This window comes from Panthera uncia, chromosome X (genome assembly GCF_023721935.1).
Source record: "Panthera uncia isolate 11264 chromosome X, Puncia_PCG_1.0, whole genome shotgun sequence".
Lineage (NCBI taxonomy): Eukaryota > Metazoa > Chordata > Mammalia > Carnivora > Felidae > Panthera > Panthera uncia.
In genome coordinates this window covers 62905459-62923658 of record NC_064817.1, presented here as the reverse complement: position 1 = coordinate 62923658, position 18200 = coordinate 62905459, and the positions used below count along the sequence as shown (strand labels likewise).

General features: G+C 37.3%; 1 protein-coding gene across 7 annotated transcripts in view; it reads left to right on the top strand.

The window, feature by feature from the left end:
• Positions 1-18200, top strand: part of BRWD3 (bromodomain and WD repeat domain containing 3) — a 231515-nt gene that overhangs the window by 197765 nt on the left and 15550 nt on the right. Inside the window, exon 41 of one of the 7 annotated variants that reach the window (XM_049644692.1) lies at positions 7182-7462. The exons of the other annotated variants lie outside the window; for them this stretch is intronic. Coding sequence (XP_049500649.1) covers positions 7182-7246 — 65 coding nt within the window. The 3' untranslated portion in view covers positions 7247-7462. Of the gene's footprint in view, positions 1-7181; positions 7463-18200 lie in introns of those variants that run through there. 7 annotated transcript variants of the gene reach the window in all.

The window sequence follows — 18200 nt, the reverse complement described above, 5'->3', positions numbered from 1 at the left end:
TTTCACACAAATTTTAGGATTGTTCTAGCTCTGTGAAGAATGCTGTAGGAATTACATTAAATCTGTATATTCCTTTGGTTAGTATGGACATTTTTACAATATTTGTTCCTGCATTCTATAAGTATGGAATGTCTTTCCATTTCTTTGTGTTGTCTTCAATTTCTTTCATCAGTGTTTTGTAGTTTTCAGAGTCCGTGATTTTCACCTCTTTGATGAGGTTTATTCCTATGTGTCTTATTTTTGGTACACTTGTAAGTGGGATTATTTTCTTAATTTCTCTTTCTGCTGTTTCATTTTTAGTATATAGAAATGCAGCAGATTCCTATACATTGTTTTTTTTTATCCTGTGACTTTACTAAATTTGTTTCGGTTCTAGCAGGTTTTTTTGTGGAGTCTTTTAGGTTTTCTCTATACAGTATCATGTCATCAGCAACTAGTGAAGGTTATATTTCTTCCTTACCACTTTGGATGCATTTTATTTCATTTTCTTGTCTGATTGCCGTGTCTGGTACTCCAAGTACCATGTTGAATAAGTCTAAAGGGTAGACATCCTTGTCTTGTTCCTGAACTTAGGGGGAAAGCTCTCAGTTTTGTCTTATAAAGGATGATATTAGCTGTAAGTTTTTCATTTATGGCCTTTATTATGTTGAGGTATATTCCCTCTAAATCTACCGTGTTGAAGGCTTTTATCATGAATGGATGTTGTACTTTGTCAAATGCTTTTTCTGTGTCTCTCGAAATAATCATATGGTTCTTATCCTTTCTCTTCTTGATGTCATGTATCACATTGATTTTTGAATGTTGAACTAACCTTGCAACCCAGAAATGAATCCCACTTGATGGTGAATGATTCCTTTAATTTATTGTTGGATTTAGTTTGCTACTGTTTTGTTGAGGATTTTTGCATCTATATTAATCGAAGGTATTGGTCTGTAGTTCTGTTTTTTAGTGGTGTCTTTATCTAGTTTTGGTATCAGGGTAATGTTATCCTCGTAGAATGAATTTGGAATTTTTTCTTCCTTTTATTTTTTCAGAGTTGTTTGAAAAGAATCGGTGTTAACTCTTCTTTAAATGTTTGGTAGAATTCACCTGTGAAGCTATCTGGTCCTAGAGTTTTGTTTGTTGGGAGTTTTTTTTTTTTATTACTGATTCAGTTTCTTGGCTGATTTCAATATGTCAAAATTTTCTACATTCCTGTTTCAGTTGTGGTAGTTTTTATGTTTCTAGGCATTTATCCATTTCTTCCAGGGTTGTCCAATTTGATGGTACCTAGTTTTTCATAATGCTCTTCATGATTGTTTGTATTTATATGGTATTGTGTGTTATTTCTCTATGATTTGTGATTTTAGTCATTTGAGTCCTTTCTCTTTTTTTCTTCCTAAGTCTGGCTAGAGGTTTATCAATTTTATGGATGTTTTTCAAGGAGCGAGCTCCTGGATTCATTGATCTGTTCTATTGTTGTTTTAGTTCCCATATCATTTATTTCTCCTTTATCTTTATTATTTTTTTTTTGATAGTGAGAGAGAACAAGAGAGCAGGGGAGGGGCAGAGTGAGAGGTAGAGAGAGAATCATAAGCAGGCTTCTTGCCCAGCCCAAAGCCCGATGTGGGGCCTGATCTCATGACTGTGAGATCATGGCCTGAGCCGAAATCAAGAGTCAGATGCTTAACCAACTAAGCCACTCAGACACCCTTCTCCTTTAATCTTTATCATTTCTTTCCTTCTTCTGGCTATAGGATTTGTTTGTTTTTCTTTTTCTTGCTCCTTTAGGGATAAGGTTAGGTTGTTTATTTCAGATTTTTCTTTCACCTTTAGATAGGGCTGTATTATTATAAACTTCCCTCTTAGAACCACTTTTGCTGCCTCCCACAGATTTTGGAATGTTATGTTTTCATTTTCATGTTTCCATATATTTTTAAAATAAATTTATTTATTTAAATTCAAGTTAGTTAACATACAGTGTAGCTTTGATTTCAGGATTTCAGTGATTCATCACTTATATATAACACCCAATGCTATTCACAAGTGCCATCAATGCCCATCACCCATTTAGCCCATCCCCCACACCCACCTCCCCAACAGCAACCTTAAGTCCGTTCTCTGTATTTCAAAGTCTCAGGGCACCTGGGTGGCTCAGTTGGTTGAGCATCCACTTTGGCTCTGGTCATTATCCCATGGCTTGTGCGTTCAAGCCCTGTGTTGGGCTCTGTGCTGATGGCTCAGAGCCCAGAGCCTGCTTCAGATTCTGTGTCTCCATCTCTCTCTGCCCCTCCCCTGCTTGTGCTTGCTCTCTCTCTCTCTCAAAAATAAAATAAACATTACAAAAAAGTCTCTTCTGTTTTGTCTCCCTCTTTGTTTTTATCTTATTTTTCCTTCCCTTCCCCCATGTTCATCTTTGGGTTGCCTAATTCCACATATGAGTGAAATTATATGATACTTGTCTTTCTCTGACTTATTTCACTTAACATAATACACTCTAGTTTCCATATATTTTATTTCTTTTTTATTTCCTGGTTGACCATTCATTACTTAGTACCATGTTATTTAACCTCCATGTATTTGTGGTCTTTCCAAATTTTTTCTTGTGGTTGACTTCTAGTTTCATAGCATTGTGGTCGGAAAAGATGCATGGTATGGCTTTGATCTTCTTGAATTTGTTGAGGCTCCTTTTATGGCTTAATGCATGATCTGTTCTGGAGACAGTTCCGTGTGCACCTGAAAAGAATGGGTACTCCACAATTTTAGGATGGAATGTTCTGAATATATATGTTAACTCCATCTGTTCCAGTGTTTCTTTCAAAGCCATTGTTTCCTCATTGATTTTCTGTTTAGATGTTCTGTCCATCCATGTAAGTGTAGTGTTAAATCCCCCTAGTATTATTGTATTATTATTGATTATTCCTTGATGTTTGTTATTAACTGTTGTTTGTATTTGGGTGCTTCTATGTAACGTGTATAAACATTTACAATTCTTTTATCTTCTTGTTGGATTCTTTCTTTATTGTCTAGTGTCCTTCTTTGTCTCTTATTACAGTCTTTGCTTTAAAGTCTAGTTTGTCCGCTATAAGTATCACTACTTCCACTTTCTTTTGACATCCTTTTTTGTAATAGATATTTCTCCATCCCCTCACTTTCAATCTGTATGTGCCTTTAGGTCTAAAATGAGTCACGTTGTAGGCAACTTACAGATGGATCTTGTTTTTTCATCTGTTCTGTCACCCTGTGTCTTTTGGTTCTGGCATTTAGTCCATTTATTTTCAAAGTAACTATAGATAAATATGTATTTAGTGACATTTTCTTGCTTCTTTTGTGGTTGTTTCTCAATGTTTTCTCTGATACTTTCTTGTCTTTCTCTCTTCTATGTTTTGCTGATTTTCTTTAGTGATATATTTCTTTTATTCTTTACATATTTATTAGAAGTTTTTGATATATGGTTACCAACAGGTTTGTATAGCACCTCCTCTGTATAAGAGTGCACATTAAATTGATGGTACACATTAAGTTTGGACACATTCGTTACCTCCCTTCTCCCCACGTTGTTGATATATGTTGTTATATTTCATATCCTTTTATCTTGTGAGTTCCTTGCCTGATTTTTTCACAGAAATATTCATGTTTACTGCTTTTGTGTTTTCTACCCTTATATTGTCACTTTTGGTCTCTCCTTTCTACTCAAAGAGCCCCCTTTAATATTTCTTGCAGGGATGGTTTAATGGTCATAAACTTCCTTAATTTTTGTCTTGGTAAACTCTTTATCTTGTCTTCGCTTCTGAATGATAGCCTTGCTAGATAAAGTATTCTTGGTTGCAAATTTTTCCCATTTCACACTTCGAATAATCATTCCACTCCCTTCTAGCTTAGAAAGTGTCTGTTAAAATCCCCTGCTAGCCTTATGGGTTTTCCCTTCTATGTCTTCTGTCTTGATCATTTAAGTTTTTTCTTTATCATTATATTTTGCCAATTTAGTTAGAATATGTCTTTGTGTGGGTCTCATTTTGTTGGGGTGTATCTGTGCCCCCTGGATATCGGTTTCCTTGCCCAGATTAGGGAAGTTTTTAGCTATTATTTCTTCAAACAAATTTTCTGCCCCCTTTTCTCTCTTCTTCCTCTGGGACTACTGTAATACAAATGTTAATATATTTGATGGAGTCTTTGAGTTCCTTAAGGTCTCTTCTCACTTTGCATAATTCTTTTTTCAGTCTTTGGTTCAGCTTGAATACCTTACTCTGTCTTCTCTTCTACTAATTCATTCCTCTGCTTCTTCCATGTTTTCATTCCATCAAGAGTGTTTCTCATTTTACTTATTGTGCCCTTTATTTCTGCTGTGTTATTCCTTGTCTCTATGTTAAGGATCTCACTCATATCTTCCACTTTCTTCTCAAGTCCAATGAGTTTCCTTATGATCATTGCTTTAAATTCTCTATCAGGCATGTTAATTATATCTGTTTTGCTTAGATCTCTGACTATGGCCTTTTCCTATTCTTTCATTTGGGTTCTTTCATTTCTCTGTTTCTTCATTTTGTCTGCCTCTCTGTGTCTGTTTGTGTGTGTTAGGAAAGTCAGCTACATCTTTTGCTCTTGAAAGTAGTTACTTTATTAAGAAGAGGTCCTGGAAAGCCCTGAAGTGGTGTCCCCTGTTCACCAGAACCTGGCACTTCATGAAAGTATCCTTTGTGTGTTATGTACGCCCTGCTCTTGTGTCTGAGTCACTTTTCCTTTCAATGCAGTCACCTGCACTGTCTTTCTGCCTGTTGTGGGCTGTGCTTGCTTTCTGTGGTGTTGGTGAGAACAGGCAGGCCAGCTCTGAGGGGGTGTGTATGCAAGGCAACTAGGGGTGTGGCAGTGGTGTTAGCAAAATTTGCACTGGGCCACCAGTTTCATGCTGGATCCTTGAGGTGCAGGGGCACCTGGGTCTGTGTACCAGGGTGACTGGGTATAGCCAGACTTCTGTGGCTCAGCATAGTCAGGCAACAAGGCAGAGCACAGCAAATGAATGTGGTCATTTTGGCAGCTGTGTACCTGGTAGCCCTTAGCCAAGTGCCCAGGCCAGCAGTTTTGGAGTGAGCCCTCAGGATAACTCATGGGCATGGTGCACTGCTAGTTGGTTAGATAGCAAGTATTTGTGCAATCCTGTCTCCTGCCCATGGCCCATTGTTTGTGCAAGGGGGGAGGAGAGGAAAATGTCACCTGCCAGCTCCCTCATTTTCAGAGAAGTCCCCCAACACACTCCAAAATCACTATGAACAGATATGTTTCCTGTTTGCCCCCAGTGTTGTGTAAACTGCCGTTTTTATGTTGCTTCTTCGTGGAGGCTGCTATCTCTTTAAGGGCATCACCCAGGTATCATCCTCTAGGGTTGCTCTGTGCTGAGTCAGCTGCCTTCAGGCTCCATGATCCAAGTCCCAGTGGTTAAACAAACACAGGAATTCAGCCCCAGTGGTTTTCAAAGCCAGATATTATGGGGATTAGTCTTCCATATGTGATCTCCCTGGTGCAAGGGCCCATTTCTTTACCTTCTCCATCACATAGATCCCTCCAAGAAACCAGCAGCGTCCCTCCACCTTTCTGACATTTCTAACCTTTCATATGCAGCTTCTTCTCTATATTTAGTTGTGCTGTTTGTTCTTCTAGTCTTTGGGTTACACTTTTTTTTATTGATTTGGATGTTGATGATATATAGTGAAAACATTGAATGGGATGAGATCAGCGTTCTCCTACTCCACCATCTTCCCAAGCTCCTCTCTCCTCTTGTCTTTGTCTTTCTTGTATTAATTTTTCTGTTTTAATTCCAGTATAATTAACATACAATGTTGTAATAGTTTTTGGTATACAATACAGTGATTCAGCAACTCTGTACATTACTCAATGCTAATCATAATAACTGTACTCTTTAATCCCCTTCACCTATTTCACCCATCTCCCACCCACCTCCCCTTTGGTAACCATCAGTTTGTTTTCTATAAGTGCCTCTTGTTTTCTCTTTCTCTCTCTCTCTCTCTCTCTCTCTCTCTGTTTTTCTCCTTTGTTCATTTGTTTTTTCTTAAATTCAACATGTGAGTGAAATCATATGGTATTTGTCTTTCTCTGACTTATTTTCCTTATCATTATACTCTCTACCTCCAACCATGTCATTGTAAATGGCAATATTTCATTCTTTTTTATGCCTAATGTTCCATATGTATACCACATCTTCTTTATCCATCCGTCTATCAATGGATATTTGGGCTCTAGGCATAAAGTGGCTCTTGTAAATAGTGCTGCAATAAACATATGGGTGCATAGATCCTTTGTGGTTTTTTTTAGTGTTTATTTATTTTTGAGAGAGAGAGAGAGAGAGAGAGAGGGAGGGGGAAGGAGAGGGGGAGACACAGAATCCAAAACATGCTCCAGGCACTGTGCTGTCAGCACACAGCCCGACATGGGGCTCAAACTCACAAACCGCGAGACCATTAACCTGAGCCAAAGTTGGATGCTTAACTGACTGAGCCACCCAGGCACCCTGCATAGATCCCTCTGAATTAGTATTTTGGTATTCTTTGGGTAAATACCTAGTAGTGCAATTACTAGATCATAGGGTAGTTCTATTTTTTAACTTTATGAAGACATTTAATGCTATTTTCCACAGTGGGTGTACCAGTTTGCATTCCCACCAACAGAGCAAGAGGGTTCCCTTTCTCCACATCCTCACTAACACTTGTTTCTTGTGTTGTGGATTTTAGCCATTTTGACAGGTGTGATATCCCATTGAGGTTTTGATTTGCATTTCCCTGATGATTTGAGATGTTGAGTACTTTTTCATATACTTACAGGAAACATTTAATGTCTCACAGTTCTGGAAGCTGAAAGTTCAAGATCAAGGTGCCAACAGAGTGTCTAGTCAGGATTCTCTTCCTGGCTTGCTAATATTAGGTTACCTTCTTGATATGTACTCACATGACTTTTTCATTGTATATACACAGATAGGAAGGGACAGGGAGCATTGCTGTCTGTTTCTCTTCTTGTAAGTACACCAATTCTAGTGCTTTAGCGCCGACACTTAAGACTGCATTTAACTTGAATGACCTCCTTAAACGATCTGTCCCAAATACAAAAACTTTGAGGGATAGGGCTTTAACATAGGTTATTTTTTAAAGTTTTTATTTAAATTCTACTTTATTAACATAGTGTTACATTCATTTCAGGTGTACGACATAGCAATTCAACACTTCCATACACACCCAGTGCTCATCACAAGTGCACTCCTTAATCCCCATCACCTATTTGACCGATCCATCCATCCACCGACCTCTCTGGTAAAACTCTGTCCTCTATAGTTAAGAGTCTGTTTCTTGGATTGCCTCTCTCTTTTCCCCCCATACCCATTTGTTTTGTTTCTTAATTTCCACATGTGAGTGAAATCATATGGTATTTTTCTTTCTGTGACTTATTTCACTTAGCATAATAATTTCTAGCTCCATCCATGTCGTTGCATAAGTAATATTCTGTTGTATATGTATACCACATCTTCTTTATCCATTCATCAGTGGATGAGAATTTGGGCTATTTCCATAATTTGGCTATTGCTCCTATAAACATTGGTGTGCATGTATCCCTTTGAATTAGTATTTTGGCATTCTTTGGGTAAATACCTAGTAGTGCAATTGCTGGATCATATGTTAGTTCTATTTTTTAACTTTTTGAGGAACTTCCATCCTGTTTTCCAGAGTGGCTGCACCACTTTGCATTACCAACAGTGCAAGAAGGTTCCCCTTTCTCCACATATTTGCCAATACCTGTTATTTACTGTGTTGCTGATTTTAGTCATTCTGACAAGTGTGATATGATAATCTCATTGTAGTTTTCATTTGTATTTCCCTGATAATGAGTGATGTTGAGCATCTTTTTTTTTAATTTTTTGTTAATGTTTTTATTTACTTTTGAGACAGAGACAGAGCATGAACGGGGGAGGGGCAGAGAGAGAGGGAGACACAGAATCTGAAACAAGCTCCAGGCTCTGAGCTGTCAGCACAGAGCCTGACGCGGGGTTCGAACTCACGGACTGTAAGATCATGACCTGAGCCGAAGTCGGAAGCCCAACCGACCGAGCCACCCAGGCGCCCCTTGAACATCTTTTCATGTGTCTGTTGGCCATCTGTATGTCTTCTTTGGAAAAATGTTCATGTCTTCTCATTTTTAAATTGGATTATTCATTTTTTGGGTGTTGAGTTTTAGCAGTTCTTTATATATTCTGGACACCAAACCTTTATCAGATATGTCATTTGCAAATATCTTCTCACATTCCATAGGTTGCCTTTTAGTTTTGTTGATTGTTTCCTTCACTTTGCAGATTTTAATTTTGATGAAGTCCCAGTAGTTCATTTTTGCTTTTATTTCCCTTGCTTGAGGAGACATATATAATAAGAAGTTGCTACGTCCAATGTCAAAGAGATTACCTGTGTTCTCCTCTAGGATTTTAATGGTTTCGTGTCTCACATTTCGGTCTCTCATCCATATTGAATTTATTTTTGTATATGGAGTAAGAAAGTGGTCCATTTCATCTTTTACATGTTGCTGTCCAGCTTTATCAATGCGATTTGCTGAATATACTATCTTTTTCCCATTGCATATTTTTTCCTGCTTTGTTGAAGATGAATTGACCATATAGTTGTGGGTTCATTTCTGGGTTTACTGTTCTGTTCCATTGATTTATGTGTCTCTTTTTGTACCAGTACCATATTGTTTTCATCCCAGGAGCTTTGTAATATAACTTGAATTCCAGAACTGTGATGCCTCCAGTTTTACTTTTCTTTTTCAAGGTTGCTTTGTCTATTTGGGGTCTTTTGAGGTTGCAAAGAAATCTTAGGATTGTTATAGTTCTGTGAAAAATGCTTTTGATGTCTTGATAGGGATTGCATTAAATATATGCATTGCTATGGGTAATATAGACTTTTTCACTATATTTGTTCTTCTGATCCATGAGCATAGAATGTCTTTCCATTTCTTTGTTACATCTTCAATTTCTTTTATGAGTGTTTTATAGTTTTCAGAGATCAGGTCTTTCAACTCTTGGGTTAGGTTATTCCTATTTATCGTATGGTTTTGGTGCAACTGTAAATGGGATTGTTTTCTTAATTTCTCTTTCTGCTGCTTCATTATTGGTCCTTAGAAATGCAACAAATTTCTGTACATTGATTTGTATCCTGTGACTTTACTGAATTCATTTATCAATTCTAGCAGTTTTTTGGTAGTCTTTTGGGTTTTCTATAAAGATTATCATGCCATCTGCAAATAGTGAAAGGTTTACTTCTTCCCTGCTAATTTGGATGCCTTCTGTTTCTTTTTGTTGTCTGACTGTTGGGGATAGGACTTCCAGTACGATGTTAAATAACCATTGTTAGAGTGGACATCCCTGTCTTGTTCCTAACTGTAGAGGAAAAGTTCTATTTTTCCCCCATTAAGGATGATATTACCTGTGGGTTTTACATATATGGCCTTTATATGTTGAGGTATGTTCCCTCTAAACCCACTTTGTTGAGTGTTTCTATCATAAATGGATGCTATACATTGTCAAATACTATTTCTGCATATATTGTAATGATCATATGGTTCTTATCCTTTCTTTATTAATGTGGTGTATCACACTGATTTGCAAATATTGAAATTCCGTGGCAACCCCTGAATAAATCATACTTGGTCATGGTGAATGATTCTTTTAATTTATTGTTGGATTCAATTTACTACTGTTATATTGAGAAATTTTTGTGTCCATATCCATCATCAATATTGCCCTAATGTTCTCTTTTTTTAGTAGTCTTCATCTGATTTGGGATCAAGGTAATGCTGGTCTCATAGAATGAGTTTGGATGTTTTCTGTCCTTTTCTATTTTTGCAATAGATTGAGAAGTATAGGTATTAACTCTTCTGTAAATGTTTCATAGAATTCACCTGTGAATGTATGAATCCATCTGGCCCTGGACTTCTGTTTATTGGGAGATTTTTAATTACTGACTCAGGTTCTTTGCTGGTTATCAGTCTGTTCAAGTTTTCTATTTCATTCTGTTTCAGTTTTGGTAGTTTATATGTTTCTAGGAATTTACCCATTTCTTCCAGATTATCCAATTTGTTGGCATTTTTTTTCATAATATTCCTTTATAGTTCAATTTCTGTGGTGTTTATCATTATTTTTCCTCTCCCTTTAGTGATTTTATTTATTTGGATTCATTCTTTTTTTAATTTTTTTTAATATTCATTATTATTGAGAGATAGAGACAGAGCATGAGCAGGGGAGGGACAGAGATAGAGGGAGACACAGAATCCAAAGCAGGCTCCAGGCTTTGAGCTGGCAGCACAGAGCCCGACGCGGGGCTCAAACTCACAAACTGCGAGATCATGACCTGAGCTGAAGTCAGACGCCCCACTGACTGAGCCACCCAGGCGCCCGTTTAATTTTTTTTTTAATTTTCCTTTCTTTAATGTTTGGGTCCTTTCTTTTTGATAAGTCTGACTAGAGGTTTATCAATTTTATTAATTTTATCAGAGCACCAGCTCCTGGTTTCATTGATCTGTTATATTGTTTTCTTTGTTCCTATGTAATTTATTTTTGCTCTAAGATTTATTATTTCCTTCCTTCTGGCTTTAAGCTTCATTTGTTGCTGTTTTTCGAGCTTGTTTAGGTGTAAGGTTAGGTTGTTTATTGGAGGCATTTCTTGCTTCTTGATGTAGGCTTGTAGTGCTATGTACTTCCCTCTCAGGACCTCTTTTGCTGGCTACATCCCAAATGTTTTGGACTTTTGTGTTTTCATGTTCATTTGTTCCCATGTGTTTTTTCATTTCTTCTTTGATTTCCTGGTCAACCCATTCATTCTTTAGTAGCATGTTGTTTAAGCTCCATGTATTTGTGGTCATTCCAAATTTTTTATTGTTGTTTACTTCTAGTTTCATAGTATTGTGGTCAGAATAGATGAATGGCATGATCTCAGTATTTTTGTATTTGTTGAGGCCTGATTTGTGACCTAGGGTGTAATCTATTCTTTTTTTTCTTTTAGCATGAAATTTATTGTCAAAATGGTTTCTATACAACACCCAATTCTCATTTCAACAGGTGCCCGCTTCAGTGCCTGTCACCCACTTTCCCCTCCCTCTTACCCCCATCAACCTTCAGTTTATTCTCTTTTTTTTTAACTTTCTTTTTTTTTAAATATATGAAATTTATTGTCAAATTGGTTTCCATACAACACCCAGTGCTCATCCCAAAAGGTGCCCTCTTCAATACCCATCCCCCACCCCCCATCAACCCTCAGTTTGTCCTCATTTTTTAAGAGTCTCTTATGCTTTGGCTCTCTCCCACTCTAACCTCTCTTTTTTTTTTTTTCCCTTCCCCTCTCCCATGGGTTCCTGTTAAGTTTCTCAGGATCCACATGAGTGAAAATATATGGTATCTCTCTTTCTCTGTATGGCTTATTTCATTTAGCATAACACTCTCCAGTTCCATCCACTTTGTTAAAAAAGGCCATGTTTCCTTCGTTCTCATTGCCACATAGTATTCCAGTGTATATATAAACCACAACTTCTTTATCCATTCATCAGTTGATGGACATTTAGGCTCTTTCCATAATTTGGCTACTGTTGAAAGTGCTGCTATAAACATTGGGGTACAAGTGCCCCTGTGCATCATCACTCCTGTATCCCTTGGATAAATTCCTAGCCATGCATTTTCTGGGTCATAGGATAGATCTATTTTTAATTTTTTGAGGAACCTCCACACTGTTTTCCAGAGTGGCTGCACCAGTTTGCATTCCCACCAACAATTCAAGAGGGTTCCCATTTCTCCACATCCTCTAGCATCTATAGTCTCCTGGTTTGTTCATTTTAGCCACTCTGACTGGCATGAGGTGATATCTGAGTGTGGTTTTGCTTTGTATTTCCCTAAAGAGGAGTGACATTGAGCATCTTTTCACGTGCCCATTGGCCATCTGGATGTCTTCTTTAGAGAAGTGGCTATTCATGTCTTCTGCCCATTTCTTCACTGGATTATTTGTTTTTCAGGTGTGGAGTTTGGTGAGTTCTTTACAGATGTTGGATACTAGCCCTTTGTCTGATATGTCATTTGCAAATACATTTTCCCATTTCGTTGGTTGCACTTTAGTTTTGTTGATTGTTTCCTTTGCAGTGCATAAGCTTTTTCTCTTCATGAGGTCCCAATAGTTCATTTTTGCTTTTAATTCCCTTGCCTTTGGGGATGTGTCAAATAAGGAATTGCTGTGGCTGAGGTCAAAGATTTTTCTTCCTGCTTTCTCCTCTAGGGTTTTGATGGTTTCATGTCTCACATTCAGGGCCTTTATCCATTTTGAGTTTACTTTTGTTAATGGTGTAAGAAAGTGATTTAGTTTCATTCTTCTGCATATTGCTGTCCAGTTCTCCCAGCACCATTTGTTAAAGAGACTGTCTTTTTTCCATTGGATATTCTTTCCTGCTTTGTCAAAGCTTAGTTGGCCATACTTTTGTGGGTCCAATTCTGGAGTTTCTATTCTGTTCCAATGGTCTATGTGTCTGTTTTTGTGCCAATACCATGCTCTCTTGATGATTACAGCTTTGTAGTAGAGGCTAAAGTCTGGGATTGCGATGCCTCCTGCTTTGGTCTTCTTCTTCAATATTACCTTGGCTATTCGGGGTCTTTTGTGGTTCCATACAAATTTTAGGATTGCTTATTCTAGCTTCAAGAGGAATGCTGGTGCAGTTTTGATTGGGATTGCATTGAATGTGTAGATAGCTTTGGGTAGTATTGACATTTTAACAATATTTATTCTTCCAATCCATGAGCATGGAATGTTATTCCATTTCTTTATACCTTCTTCAATTACCTTCATAAGCTTTCTATAGTTTTCATCATACAGATCTTTTACATCTTTGGTTAGGTTGATTCCATGGTATTTTATGCTTCTTGGTGCAATTGTGAATGGGATCAGTGTCTTTATTTGTCTTTCTGTTGCTTCATTATTAGTGTATAAGAATGCAACTGATTTTTGTACATTGATTTTGTATCCTGCGACTTTGCTGAATTCATGTATCAGTTTTAGCAGACTTTTGGTGGAATCTATCAGGTTTTCCATGTATCATATCATGTCATCTGCAAAAAGTGAAAGCTTGACATCATCATTGCCAATTTTGATGCCTTTGATTTCCTTTTGTTGTCTGACTGCTGATGCTAGAACTTCCAACACTACGTTAAACAACAGCAGTGAGAGTGGACATCCTTGTCGTGTTCCTGATCTTAGGGGGAAAACTCTGTTTTCCCCATTGAGGATGATATTAGCTGTGGGCTTTTCATAAATGGCTTTTATGATGTTTAAGTATGTTCCTTCTATCCCGACTTTCTCAAGGGTTTTTATTAAGAAGCGATTCTGAATTTTGTCAAATACTTTTTCTACATCGATTGACAGGATCATATGGTTCTTTTCTTTTCTTTTATCAATGTGATGTATCACATTGATTGATTTGAGAATGTTGAACCAGCCCTGCAGCCCAAGAATGAATCCCACTTGATCATGGTAAGTGATTATTTTTATATGCTGTTGAATTGGATTTGGTAGTATCCTGTTGAGAATTTTTGCATCCATATTCATCAGGTATATTTTTCTCTGTAATTTTTTTTTTTTTTTTTTTTTTTTTTTTTTTTGCTGGGTTTCTGTCTGGTTTACGAATCAAAGTAATGCTGGCTTCATAGAATGAGTCTGGAAATTTTCCTTCCCTTTCTATTTTCTAGAACAGCTTGAGAAGGATAGGTATTATCTCTGCTTTAAATGTCTGGTAGAATTCTGCAGGGAAGCCATCTGGTCCTGGACTCTTATTTCTTGGGAGATTTTTGATAACAGATTCAATTTCTTCGCTGGTTATGGGTCTGTTCAAGTTTTCTATTTCTTCCTGTTTGAGTTTTGGAAGTGTGTGGGTGCTTAGGAATTTGTCCATTTATTCCAGGTTGTCCAGTTTGTTGGCATATAAATTTTTGCAGTATTCCCTGATGATTGCTTGTATTTCTGAGGGACTGGTTGTAAGAAATCCATTTGCATTTGTGATTTTATCTATTTGGGTAAACTCCCCTTTCTTTTTGAGAAGCCTGGCTAGAGGGTTATCAATTTTGTTTATTTTTTTAAAAAACCAACTCATGTTTATGTTGATCTGCTCTAAAGTTTTTTTAGGTTCTATACTGTTTATTTCTGCTCTGATCTTTATTATTTCTCTTCTTCTGTTGGGTTTGGGGTGTTTTTGCTCTTTTGCTTCTATTTCCTTTAGGTGTGCTGTTAAGATTTTGCATCTGGGATTTTTCTTGTTTCTTGAGATAGGCCTGGATTGCAATGTATTTTCCTCTCAGGACTGCCTTCACTGCATCCCAAAGCGTTTGGAATGTTGTCTTTTCATTTTCATTTGTTTCCATATGTTTTTTTAATTTCTTCTCTAATTGCCTGGTTGACCCATTCTTTCCTTTTTTTTTTAATTTTTTTAACGTTTATTATTGACAGACAGAGACAGAGCATGAGCAGGGGAGGCGCAAAGAGAGGACGAGACGGAATCTGAAGCAGGCTCCAGGCTCTGAGCTGTCAGCACAGAACCTGACGCAGGGGATCATGACCTGAGTGGAAGTCAGACGCTTAACCGCCTGAGCCACCCAGGCGCACTGACCCATTCATTCTTTAGTAGGGTTTTCTTTAACCTCCATGCTTTTGGAGGTTTTCCAGACTTTTTCCTGTGGTTGATTTCAAGTTTCATAGCATTGTGGTCTGAAAGTGTGCATGGTATGATCTCAGTTCTTTTATACTTATGAAGGGCTGGTTTATGACCCAGTATGTGATCTATCTTGGAGAATGTTCCACGTGCAATCGAGAAGAATGTATATTCTGTTGTTTTGGGATGCAGAGTTCTAAATATATCTCTCAAGCCCATCTGATCCAATGTATCATTTAGGGCCCTTGTTTCTTTGTTTATTCTCTGTCTAAATGTTCTATGCATTGTTGTAAGTGGAGTATTAAAATCTGCAATTACCACATTCTTGCAAAAAGTTTGCTTATGTTTGTGATTAATTATTTTATATATTTGGGGCTCCTGTATTCAGTGCATAGACATTTATAGTCGTTAGCTCTTCCTGATGGATAGACCCTGTATTATTATATAATGCCCTTCTTCATTTCTTGTTACAGCCTTTAATTTAAAATTTAGTTTGTCTGATGTCAGTGTGGCTACTCCAGCTTTCTTTTGAGTTCCAGTAGCATGATAGATATTTCTCCATCCCCTCACTTTCAATTTGAAGATGTCCTCAGGTCTTAAATGAGTGTCTTGTAGACAGCAAATAGATGGGTCTTGTTTTTTATACATTCTGATACCCTATGTCTTTTGGTTGGAGCACTTAGTCCATTTGCATTCAGTGTTATTATAGAAAGATATGGGTTTAGATTCATTGTGATGTCTGTAGGTTTCATGCTTGTAGTGATGTCTCTGGTATTTTGTGGTCCTTGCAACATTTCACTCACAGAATCCCCCTTAGGATCTCTTGTAGGGCTGGTTTAGTGGTGATGAATTCCTTCAATTTTTGTTTGTTTGGGAAAACCTTTCTCCTCCCATTCTGAATGACAGACTTGCTGGATAAAGGATTCTTGGCTGCATATTTTTTTTTCTGTTCATCATATTGAAGATTTCCTGCCATTCCTTTCTGGCCTGCCAAGTTTCCATAGATAGATCCGCCACTACCCTTATGTGTCTATGTTTTTAAGTCAGGGCCTGTTTATCTCAGAATTTTCTCTTTATCCTTGTATTTTGCCAGTTTCACTATGATATGTCGTGCAGAATATCGATTCAGGTTATGTCTGAAGTGAGTTCTTTTTATCTCTTGGATTTCAATGCCTGTTTCCTTTCCTAGATCAGGGAAGTTCTCAGCTATGATTTGTTCAAATACACCTTCAGCCCCTTTCTCTCTCCCTCTTCTTCCTTTGGAATTCCTATGATACGGATATTGTTCCATTTGATTGCATCACTTAGTTCTCTAATACTTCCCTTATACTCCTGGATTTTTTTTATCTCTCTTTTTCTCAGCTTCCTTTTTTTCCATAATTTTATCTTCTAATTCACCTATTCTCTCATCTACCTCGTCAATCTATGATTTGTGATCTAGGATGTGATCTGTTGTTGAGAATGTCCATGTGCACTTGAAAAGAATGTAAATTGTGCTGTTTTAGGGTGGAATGTTCTGAGTATATATGATAATTCATCTGATCCAGTGTGGCACTCAAAACCATTGTGTCCTTTTTTATTTTGTTTAGATGCTCTTTCCATTGATGTAAGTGAAGTATTAATGTCCCCTACTATTACTGTTATTATTAATTTGTTCCTCTATGTTTGTTATTAATTATTTTATATATTTGGGTAATTCCAGGTTGGGTACTTACATATTTATAATTTGAGGTCTTCTTGTATTTCCCATTATTATGATATAGTGACCTTCTTTATCCCTTATTACAGTCTTTGTTTTAAAGTCTAATTTGTCCAATAAACATGTTGCTGCTCTGGCTTTCTGTTTACAGGAGTTTGTGTGATAAATGTTTCCCTATCTCCTCACTTTGAATCTGCAGGCATCTTTATGTCTAAAATGAATGTGTTGTAGGCAGTATATAGATGGGTCTTGTTTTTTTTTAATCCATTCTGACACCTTCTGTCTTTTGGTTAGAGTGTGTAGTCCATTTATATTCAGAGTAATTATTGATAGATATGTATTTAGTGATGTTTTATTACTTGTTTTGTCATTGTATCTGGAGATTTTCTCTGTTCCTTTCTTTTCTTTCTTACTTTTGGTCCTTCCTTTGCACTTAAAGATCCCCTTTAATATTTCTTGCAGGGCTGCTTTAGTGGTCAGGAACTCCTTCACTTTTTGTTTGTCTGGGAAACTCTTTATCTCTGCTATTCTGATTGACAGCCTTGCTGGACATAGTCTTCATGGCTGCAGATTTTCCCATCCAGCTTGTTGAATATATCATGCCACTCCCTTCTGGCTTGCCAAGTTTATGTTTGTTAAGAAATCTGCAGGTAGCCTTACGGTTCTTCTCTTGCAACTTAAGGACTTCTTTTGCTGCTTTTAAGGTTTTTTATTTATCACTCTATTTTGCCAGTATAATTACAATATGTCCTGATACTGTTCTTCTTTTGTTGATTTTGATGGGAGTTTTCTGTGCCTCCTGGATCTGGATGTCTCTTTCCTTTCCCAGATTAGTGGAGTTTACTGCTGTTTTTTTTCTTGAAATAACTTTTCTGTCCCCTTTTCTGTCTCTTCTTCTGGGACTCCTATAATACAAATGGTTTTACATTTGATGGAATCATTAATTCCTCTAAGTCTATTTTTGTGTTCCCTAATTCTTCTTTCTCTTTTTTTAGCTTCATTATTTTCCATTATTTTGTCTTCTATATCTCTAAATCGTTCCTCTGCTTCTTCCAGCCTGCTGTTCATTGCATCAAGCCTGTTCCAATCTCATTTATAGCATTATTCACTTCTGAATGATTGTTTTTTAACTCTTTTATCTCTGTGGTAAGGGTTTACCTGATGTATTCCATTCTTTTCTGAAGCCCAGTGAGTATCCTTATGATTGTTGCTTTAAATTTTCCATTAGGCATGCTACTTATATCTGTTTCACTTAAATCTGTGGCCATGGCCTTATCTTGTTCTTTCATTTGGGATGAATTCCTCCATCGTCGTATTTTGTCTTAAGTCTTTGTCTTTTTCTGTGCATCAGGAAAGCCAGTTATGTGTCTTGCTCCTGAAAGTAATTGTTTTATGATATCATGTAGTTTCCAGTAGCTGGCACTTCAGGGATTCTCTCTGGTGTGTGCTGCTTCTGTTCTGCTGTTGTGTTTTAGTTGTTCTATCCTTCAGGCCAGTTGCCTGCATAGGCTCTCCTTGTTTGCAGTGTGTAGTGTTTATTCCTTGGCCAGAATGTGGCAAGTTTTAACTAGGCTCTGGTTTCCTTGTCAAATGCTCTGGTTTCCTGATACTATTTCCACTAGAACTGAAGCCCTGCAGAACTCTGTTGGAAGTTGTAGTTTGGGCAGAATTTTCTGCTGTACTTCTCGGGAAGGAGCCCACCGCACTAGTACTGGTGCAAGCTTGACTGAGAAAGGCAGTCTTCACCAGAGTGCTGTGGTGTGGGACTTGGTGTAAGCACGTTAGGAAGCCAGTATAGGCACTG